Source organism: Sarcophilus harrisii, chromosome 1, assembly GCF_902635505.1.
Source record: "Sarcophilus harrisii chromosome 1, mSarHar1.11, whole genome shotgun sequence".
NCBI classification, from domain to species: Eukaryota; Metazoa; Chordata; class Mammalia; order Dasyuromorphia; family Dasyuridae; genus Sarcophilus; species Sarcophilus harrisii.
The window spans coordinates 670,490,949-670,501,086 of record NC_045426.1 but is presented as its reverse complement, the minus strand read 5'-3'; the positions used below and the strand labels follow the sequence as shown (position 1 = coordinate 670,501,086).

General features: G+C 47.6%; 2 protein-coding genes across 2 annotated transcripts in view; both read left to right on the top strand.

Annotated features, from left to right (window-relative positions):
• LOC100914883 (serine protease 57-like) overlaps positions 1-2,669 on the top strand; it is a 4,464-nt gene extending 1,795 nt beyond the window's left edge. The window contains exons 2-5 of the mRNA XM_012542260.2: positions 516-669; positions 1,143-1,287; positions 1,701-1,964; positions 2,303-2,669. Coding sequence (XP_012397714.1) covers positions 516-669; positions 1,143-1,287; positions 1,701-1,964; positions 2,303-2,455 — 716 coding nt within the window. The 3' untranslated portion in view covers positions 2,456-2,669. The remainder of the gene's footprint in view (positions 1-515; positions 670-1,142; positions 1,288-1,700; positions 1,965-2,302) is intronic.
• A 772-nt stretch (positions 2,670-3,441) lies between these two features.
• On the top strand, positions 3,442-9,808 carry LOC105749421 (serine protease 57). Its single transcript, XM_012542267.3, has 5 exons — positions 3,442-3,736; positions 4,293-4,485; positions 6,981-7,125; positions 7,950-8,210; positions 9,557-9,808. Exons 1-5 carry the CDS (start codon positions 3,673-3,675, stop codon positions 9,710-9,712), a joined length of 819 nt encoding a protein of 272 aa, XP_012397721.1. The 5' UTR covers positions 3,442-3,672; the 3' UTR covers positions 9,713-9,808.
• The last annotated feature ends 330 nt before the right edge of the window (positions 9,809-10,138 follow it).

Here is a 10,138-nt window from a genome sequence, read left to right as displayed (position 1 = left end):
ATCCTGTGAGGGCAAAAGAAGCACAGGTAAATAGGGAGACTGGCAGAGCAGAGATACCACATAGAATATAGGAAGGGGAAATTATATGGGATCAATCTAGAAAGAAGGGTGGGAATCATATCGTCAAGAGTCAGATTGTCAGTGTCTGGAATGAGTTTGTCTTGGTCTTAGAAGCAATAGGGAGCCATTGATATTTCCTGAGAAAGCGTTTCTGTCACTATTTCCATCCCTGTCCCGTGTCTAAGACAGTCAGTGGATCTTGATTTGAGGACTTTTGATAAGATCACGAATTCTAGTTTTTTGGGGGAGCCTTCCTTCCCAGTACTAGAGATCCACCTACTGTGGAATGTTGGAATCCTTACAAAGAGTTAAGTCATTAGAGTGGAACCCCTGACAGGGGCCATGACCCCACTCAGGAGTGACCTAGGAATGAAAGTACCTTCTGGGGGCAGCATATCCCACAGACCTGGCGTATGGGACTCCATGAAGAAGCTCTGTCTTGTCTCTCTTCCCAGGGGCCCACAAAGGCCGAATTGTGGGAGGTCAAGAAGCAAAACCCCACTCCTACCCATTTATGGTCTCCATCCAGTACCACGGTGAGCACATCTGCGGGGGGTCCCTCATCCGGCCCCAGTGGGTGCTCACAGCTGCCCACTGTGAGGTCTTCAAGTGAGTCCAGCCCTGGGACCCCGACCTCTGTACTCTGCCCAAAGGCCCAGCTTCAAGGGATCTCCCATCCACATCAGAACCCCCCCTGTAATCCCATGACAGTGCACCCTAGTTTGAGACAGTTCTGGTCTGATACCTTTGTTTCATGACCTTAAGCAAGTCCTTGGAGCTCAATTTCCCTTTCCGTCAAATACAAAATGGAGAAGGGGAAAGGAAATGCAGGGTGGAAAGCAACCCTGGCGAGGACCCAGGAGACCAAGGTCCTTTTGCTTCAGACTGTGTTCCTGGGGAGATGTCTTGCCCTGAGTGGTCACAGCTTTCCCAAATGCTGACTGTAATCCTATTGGGTGCACAGGCGCAGAGGTCCCACGGTGGGGGGGAAATACTGAGCCCAGTGGAGAGGGAATAAAGGCTGGCATCCCTCCCTCATCCCCGGCCAGCTCACATCTCTCCTTTCCTTCTTGGGGCTGCAGGGAGCCCACTGTCTTCCAGGTAGTCCTGGGTGTCCACTCCCTGATTACTCCAGAGTCAACCCAGCAGGTATTTGGGATCCTTCGGGCAGTCCCTTATCCACTCTTCAATGCCCAGGCTGACATCAACGACATACAGCTGCTCAAGGTGAGCCCTGGAAACCCAGAGCTACCGGCTCTCTGCAGGGCAGGAGGCAGGGAGGGTTGGACCCCACTCCCAGGGTCTTTGGGGAAGGGCAGAGTGTGGTGGGACCCTGGAACTTCACAACAGGCTCTGAGTCTCTCCCTCTCTTTGTTTTGGGGTCTTCCCATCTCTCTGTCTCTCTCTCTGTCTCTCTCTCTCTCTCTCTCTCTCTCTCTCTCTCTCTCTCTCTCTTTCTGTCTCCCCCCACCTCCCCATGACCACCCTCATCTCTAATTTTGCTCCTGTTTTTTTCTCTCTCCAATGCCATCCCTGTCTCAAACCCCGCCTCCGTCCCTCTCCCTGTGTCTGTCTTCCTCTCCTTCCCTGCTCCTGGTCTCCAATTTTAACCCCCCTCTTCCACCCCCCATCCCCTGCAGCTCAATGGCAGTGCTTTGCTGACGGACTCAGTGAAGACGGCCCGCCTTCCCCAGTGGAACACCTTGGTCCTCCCGGGCACTCAGTGCTGGATCTGTGGCTGGGGAGATATCCCCGGCCAGGAGGACCCCACCACCGTCCTCATGGAGGCGGAGGTGGTGGTCACGGCCCAGCCGGCCTGCAACAGCTCCTGGAGGGGGAGCATCAACCAGGACATGGTCTGCACCTCGGGCGCTGAGAAGGGCCGGCTCCAGGGCTTCTGCGGGGTGAGCCAGACAGTTACGGTCCAGCCCAGTTCTGCCTTTTGACTCATCACCGAATAAACTGGGCGAGCTCTGTCCTTTGTCTGGGTCCCAGCCTGACAAGTTCTCCCTGTTCTGGTCTGTGTGTGTGCATTTCTCTCTGTCCTGGTCTCCGCTTCTCAGCAGTCAGCTGTTAGTACTTATCCCTACAAGATCTCCGGGAGCCTCCCGGGCGGGCCTGGGGAAGGGGCAGGCCTGGTAGGCCTCCATCTGTGTCCTTATCTCCATGTCTCTCTCTCCCTGGTAGCCTCTCAACATTTATCTCATCTCCTGCCCTGACACTGTTCCCTCTTGCTTGGCAGGGGGACTCTGGGGGACCGCTCATCTGCCACGGGAGGCTTCTCGGCGTGGTATCCTTCTCATCCAGAACCTGTGGGGATCCCCGCTACCCTGACGTCTACACCCGCGTCTCCACCTTCATGGCCTGGATCCATGATGTGCTGCAGCATTATTGATCTTACTGACAGCGCGCAACACTCACAAAGGCAGGACTTCGGGGCCCCGAGTGTCCACCGGGTCCAGCCTCTTCCCCCTGCAGTCTTACATGGGGAAAACCTAGTCCAAGACAGAGGAAGGGATCTTCCACCGCACCGGCGGTGGGGTCTTGACTGGGCTTTCCTGGTTTAGAAGAGGAATTGAATTTTGAATAAAAACTCTTTCTCCATCTCATCCTTCTTCCTCCAATTAATATAACTCCACATGGTGACAGGACACCCTGGCTTTGTCCAATCTGAGGAGAAAACCTAGTCTAAGAGAAAGGTAGCCATCATCTTCCACTGAGCTGGACTAGTGGTGGGGTCTTGGCTGGGCTTTCCTGGTTTAAAAGAAAAATTCAATTTCAAATAAAAACTCTTTCTAAATCTAGCTCTCTACATGGTGACAGGATACTCTACCTTGCCCAAGCTTGAGGAGAAATATAGTCCAAATAAATAAATAATCTAACACAGAGAGAGAGAGACAGAGACTGGATATTAAGTGAGTTTATGACAAAGCTGAGCTTGAAAAATAGATCAATGGATGCTTCATTCATGACCCCACAGACCTAATCCCAACCTTAGGCAGGGAGACCAAGCCATGATCTTTCTACCCATTTCACAGATGAAGAAACTGAGGTCTTTTAGTGCATTAGTAATAAAGCCGGACCTAGAAAACAGATTTTTGTGAGGCTCCATTTGTGACACAATGTTTTCAAATGTGCTCCTCATTTCTCTGGCAACTAAGGCTTTCCACTTGTAATAGATAACAGTCATTTGGAACCAAGGGTCCTCCATTGGATCCTGAATCTCTCAGGGGCTAGCTCTCCTCTCTAAGACTTCCCCTCCTCCCCTAGAATTCTTAAATAGACGGACCACTCACAATCCCAAGACTTCCTATGAAATTCTGGAATTCTAGAATGTTAGCATCTGAAGGGACCTTAGAGCTCAGCTGATCCACTGCCCCCCACCCCCTTTTATAGATGGAGAAACCAAGAAACAGAGTCGGGAAGAGGCTTTCCCCTAGGTCACACAGCCAGCTAGGTTTCTTCAAAGGGCAGGAGAGACTGGCTGGGGTGGGGCACCTTAACCACAGGGTTAGGCCCTCCTCTCCTTCCTGAGTCCTGTTCCCTTGCCCCTTCTTCCCCCAAGCCAGTGGAAGGCCCAGAGCTGCAGGTGGCAGGTCCTGCGGAGGGAAGATGGGGCCGGGCTGGAGCTCAAGACTGCTGGCACTAAGTCTGCTGTTTCCTGTAGACCCCTTAGGTGAGCAGGAGCTCCCAGGATGTGGGGAGCCCTGGACCCTCCACCCAATCTTCCCTTCACCTCCTATCTTTCCCCCTCTGGCGCCCTTTCCTTCATGCCTCCTTCTGGCTCTCCATGGTTCTAATCATCTCTGGCTTGCTCTCACTCCTGATCCTGACCCTATTCCTGCTTCTTCCCCATCCTCAGCTCCTTCTCTTGTAGCCATCTCTCTCATCCCTAAATCTGACAGCATCTTTTCTTGCACCCAGCCCCCTCACTCTCCCTGACCTCAACCTCCAGTCTCCTCCCTCTCCCTTCCTCATTTCTGTCTCTTCTTTCTCTTTCTCTCCTTCTTTCTTCTCTCTCTGTCTTAGTCTCTCACTTTCCCTCTCCGTATCATTCCCAGTCACCCATGATCTGCCTCTCTCTGATACCTTTTACCCACCTGCTGTCTCCTCCTTCCCCTAAGACTGGGAAGGAAGAATCCTGGTTTCTCCTTTCATCTCTTCCTCTGCCTTCCCTGGTGCTTTACAAAGAGGCCTGATTCTCTGCGTTCCCCTGTCCTGGTCCCTGACAGGTACCCTTACCTTCCTCCTCCTCGGCCAGGGGCTCCCCAGCTGTAAGGGAATTCGCATTGTTGGGGGCCGGGAGGTCAAGCCACACTCCAGGCCTTACATGGCTTCCTTGCGCTTAAAGGGTGAACATCACTGTGGAGGAGTGCTCTTCATGGCCCAGTGGGTGTTGACAGCGGCCCACTGCCTCTTCAACAGGTGAGAGACCCTTTCTCACTCCAGTCTTCAGGCCCCCACATTGGGAGGGACCCAGTTATCTCCTCAGGGCTTTTACCCTTCAGCCCTTTTTAATCTTTCTTAAAATAAAAGCCCCTGGATCTTGAGTATGTTCTGCTTTTTGCAGTTCAAAGACCTGTTGCAACTATCTTTTAGAGTCATAGATTATCAGAGTTAAAAGGGAATTAGAGTTAAAGGCTCATTTACAGATGGAAAAATCAGTTCCCAGAGAGGGAAAGAAATTTGCCTAAAGCTACCCAATGAAATTAGTGGCCATTCAGGACAAGAATATAAAACCCAGAAGTACAGGAAAAGGTTATCTGGATTTCTTCTTAGACACCTTCTCACGTAATAGTAATAATAACTGGTATTTATATAGCATTTCCAAGTACCTTTTACATACATTATCTCATTCTGAGCCCAAAGATGGCACTTCTGCATCCGTTAATGTAAATATTAGCACTATTTTGGAGATGAAGAAACAAAAACTCAGATTTGGCCAGAATCACTCAGTTAGCCAGTGCTTTGTTTTAAGCAGGTCAAAGGGAAAGAGGACACTTTCACATAAAGAAGCTTTTTCCTCATCCTGCTATTTACTAGCTTTAATGACCTGACGTGACTTAAATTAAGTTTTTTCTAAGTCAGCTTCTGTACATGTGAAACAGATATTAACTTTCTCATTCCCTACATAGAAAAGATAGAACAAATATCATATTTGGAGTTTAGAAATACCGTGCAGTTTACCAACCCTGCCTCTCTTATTTGACAGATGAGGAAACAGAGGTTCAAATAGCCCCTGTATCCACCCTCCTCAAATTCCCTGACCTCTTCCCAGATTGCTGCAAGATTAGGATTTAGCAGCCATTGGAAATTTAAGAGACAAGGATCAACCCTATTCCTAGGCTCACAGAATCATAGATTTAAAACCACAGAAACGACCTATTCCAAACGACCCATTTTACAAATGAGGAAACTGGGGTCCAGTGAGGTCTTATGAAATTAGAACCCATATTTTCTTACGTTTCAAGTACAAGGCTCCTTTCATTGTGTCACACTTGGATTGTGACAACAGAAATTGCTGGAGGGAAAGAAATCAGAGGCAAATTGCAGCTCTAGAGCCTAGAACCTCCCAAAGTAGACTTTCAAAATGTGGAATTGAGTGTCAGACTTAGAACCAGAAAGTCCTGCATTGAAGTTCCAGCTCTTGAGACTTACCAGCTGTGTGACCTCAGGGAAACCATTTTTCATTTTCACAGACTCAATTTCATCATTTGTTAAAAACAAAACAATTTGGGGCTAATAATAGACAGGTTGTAAAGCTCCTTGAGAGCAAGGATTGAATATTTATTTATTTTGCTTTTTGCTTGTTTGTGTTCTTTACATTCTCGGAGCTTAGTAAAATGCCTGGTACACATTAGAAGAATAGTAGCAAATAGTAGGTGTTTAATAAATGCTTGTTAACAGACAGACTAATAACTATAGAATTTAATTCCCACTTTTGATGTGAAACTCGAGCGAGATAAGGCCTATATTGCAAACCTAAAAGCTCTAAGCAAACGTCAGTTATTTCTGGCAGATATAACGACAATGCATATAGCATAGCCTTATCTTTTACCCTTAGATAGTTTTATATCAGTCTAGATCAGGAATTTTCAACCATTTTGTGACCTAGTTTCCTTTCACAGTCTAGTAAAGCCATAGAAGTTCCCCTTTTTAGAAAAATGTTTTTAAATGTGTGAAATTAAACACAGATTATGTTGTTTAGTGGTTTTTCAGCACTGCCCTGACTCTTCATGACCCCTTTTGGGGTTTTTTTTTTGGCAGAGATAATAGAGTGATTTGCCATTTACTTCTCCAGATGAGGAGAACTTTTTTATTTCATAGATGAGGAAATTGAGACACACAGTATTAAGTAACTTCTAAAGGGTCACATAGCTAATAAGTGTCTGAGGCTGGATTTGAATTCTGGTCTTGCTGACTCCAGGTCTGGCATTCTACATACTATGGCTCCATCTAGCTGCCTACGGAGGATTATGAAGGAAAACATTTTTATTGAAATGGTTTTAAAAGTTTTAGTCACTTTTTTTTTTTTTAATTTTGCGTCCCTAGATTAAGAACTCCATGCTCCAGATGTGCTCAAAATCCCTTCTCCGTTACCATCTGAAACCCAGGAAAAAACCTTGGAAACATGAAATCCTAACTCAAGCGTTTATTAGCTATGTGACCTTAAGCAAAGCATTTCATTTATTGAGCTTCAACTTCCTCATTTGGAAAATAGAGATACTGCTACTTGTACTCCCTCCCACCCTCCTTCCCTAGGGCTTTTAGAAAAGAGAAAATGAATTGGGATTCCGAGTTAGGCCCCAAAGATCCAGACTGGCTCCCCCCGAGGGCCTCTAGGCCCCTCCACATTGGGTCCCCCAAAGGCCTTCCATGACAGGAGCAGATGGGAAGGTCATCTCTCTTTCCCAACACAGAGAAAGAAGCCTTGTTCAGGTAGTTCTGGGTGCCCACTCCCCCAGCAACCCTGAGCCCACTCAACAGGTGTTCGACATCCAGAGAGTTATTCTGCACCCGGACTATAATCCACTGTCCCATCAGAATGACATCTGCCTGCTGAAGGTAAGCTAACACGGGGTGGGGGGATGATCCCTCTGACCCTTTCCCTTCTTCCCGATGTCCAGAATTATTGTCAGGGCTAGAAGGCACCCTAGACAGAACACTGAGTCTGAACCGGAGAGTCATCAGTGATGATTGAGTGCCATTCCCTTTGGTTTGAAGGATCTTTTCCAGATCACAAACAAGTGACAACGGGAACAGGTATTACTTAGTCCAGAGGATGGCAGGCAGGGTAAGGGGCTTCATAAATGGACACTTCTCGGCAGAGGGAAAGATTTGTAGAAAAACAGCTTATTATAAGTGGAAGAATAATGAGATCAGAGTAAAGGGAGACCTGGGTTTAATTCTTGCTTCTAACCCCTACCCCAGGACCCTGACAGTAAAATCAGTCAAATTAATTTTTCAAATCCTCAGTTTCCCCAGCACTGCAATGTTCTCATAGATGTGGATGTTGCTTCCATACTTCTCATAACACATCCACGCCTGCCTAAGCATCCTGTGCAATCTCCTGTGTGCCCTCCCAAAAGTTCACTACAAGGGGTCTGTCCGTGGTGCTGAGGGCCTGCTTTAAATCAGATAATGATAATACTCTGGCTTCGTGGCTCAAGTGAAAGATTATCTTCAATTTAAGCTCTTTTCAAAAATTACAACCCTGTATATGTACCAGTCATTATTGCAACAGGAGGCATTTCAACAAGAATTCAGGAGACCTTTCCTGTTGGTGAATGAGGGGCAGGTGCTCTGTGAGGAGATTTGGGGGGGGGCAATTGTATGACGCGAGCCGCGGCCAGCCTCCTAAGCGGCAGCCACCTGTCTCTGCTTACCAGCTAAGCCGCAAGGCTGTTCTCAGCTCCTCGGTGGGACTACTGAAGCTACCCAGGGCGGGTGTCGACCCCAAGCAGGGCACAAAGTGCCTGGTGTCCGGCTGGGGCTCTCTGTCTGATTTTGGGGAGTCCCCGCCGGGTCTGATGGAGGCAGACGTGAGTGTGCTGGGTCGGGAGACCTGTAACAGCTCCTGGAAAGGCCAAGTGAGCAGCACGATGCTTTGTGCCAACAGCGGGAACTGGAAACGCAATGGCTTCTGCACGGTGAGTGACTCAACGTGTCCCCAAAGGTCACTGGGTCCCCTAGAACAGAAGGTCTGACCCAGGAAGTCTTTGCACTACAGGATCAGACACCTAGAGTGTGAAGGAATCTCAAAGATCCACTAGCCCAACCTCCTCATTTTTACACAGGAGAAAACTGAGGCTCAGAAACTAAGGTGACTTACACAGCTAGCATGTTAGCTGAGATTTGGACCTACTGGGCACTCATTTTAGTTTTTTTAGTTTATTTTTTGTGACGAGATAATAGGGATTAAGTGACTTGGCCAGAGGCGCACAACTATTACACAGCAAATGTCTGAACTCAGCTCCTCTGTCTCCAGGGCAAACCCTAGGTACTCATCTTGAGAGGCTTCCCACTTCCTAGGACCTTTCCATTCCCCCACTGATCATTTCCACATTTCTCTTCTTCCTCTTATTGCCTTAAGAAGGAAGCTGGCCTCTGAACTTGACCAACCCTGGTTCTGATGTGGACAAAATAGAGAGACAAGGAAAAGGGTAGAAGAGGCAGAAACAGAAGGGATAGAGGGTGGGACCCCAAAACAGGAGAACTTGGGCTTAGCTTGGTTGACCCTTATTTTCCTTCGCTGTAAAATGAAACTGTTGGACTTGATGGAAGCGATTTTTTTAGTGCACTGATCTGGTGAAATCTGTGGCTTTCTCTCAGAATAATGATTTATTTAAAAAAAAAAAATTCTAGGGGTAGCTAGGTGGTACAGTAGATAGAGCACAAGCCCTGAAGTCAGGAGGACCTGAGTTCAAATCTGATCTCAGACATTTAACACTTTCTGGCTGTGTGACCCTGGGCAAGTCACTTACCCTCAATTGCCTCAGCAAAAAAACAAAGAAATCCTATTTGAAGGAAATGCCCAATTTTACTTAGAAGTTAGTGAAAATAATCTTTTTTCTATCCAGGTTCACAAATCCCCTTGAAATTTATCCATAGATCCTGGGTTTGGAATACCTGGACTAGATCCTTGGACCCCAAGTTAAGAATCCCTAAACTAAATTATCTCTAAGGTTGTTCCCAGTTCCTCCTCTGATTTTGTGAGGGGAGATATTATTATTATCAGGGCAATTAAGGGCCATGGGACATCAGAGCTGGAAGGGGTCTTAGAGATTACTGAATTCAATCTACTCATTTTACCAAGGAGGAAACTGACCCCCAAAGAGAGGGAAGGACTTTAATAACGGACAGAACTAAGACTAGCACTCAGTGGATTTCCAAGCCAGGGTCAGGCCAGGTGGGAACTTATCCATAGTAGTGACAGGTGCCAAGGTGGGACCCCCAGGATCAGCACACTAACCCGCAGGAACTTTTTCCCTGCCAGGCTGACTCAGGAGGGCCCCTGATCTGTGGAAAACATGCCCAGGGGATTGTCTCCTTCTCTGGCACTTGGTGTGGAGACCCCAAGACCCCAGATGTCTATACACTTGTCTCTGCCTACATCCCCTGGATCCAGAATGTGACCCATAAATCCAAATAACCCACTGTTACCCCTTTAACTCCTCCCCATCCTAGTGTCGGATATATTTCCTGACCTGAAGCAAACAAGATACTAAAGATAAGTGTGTATCAATTATGACAATTGTATGCAGATTATATGCGGGGCACTCCCTCCCTGCATAGATTTTCCCAAATCTTAACTCCTTTGGAGAATCCCCAGAGTTGCTGTGATCCAAGTCCTTCCTTCCCCCAATCCCAACCAAAACCTGTTTGGCTTTGACAACTGGAAACCCCTGGATTGTAGGGATAGCAGTGGTGGCAGCTACACCCTTTCCAGCTTCAGCTCCCAAGCGTCTGTCTTCTCCTTTCTTTTCTCTCCCTATTTGTTTCTCTTCCACCTTCTGCTTTCTCCATTCTCCCAATTCTTCTCTTCTCCTCCTTTTCTTCTCCTCTTTTTCTCTCTTCT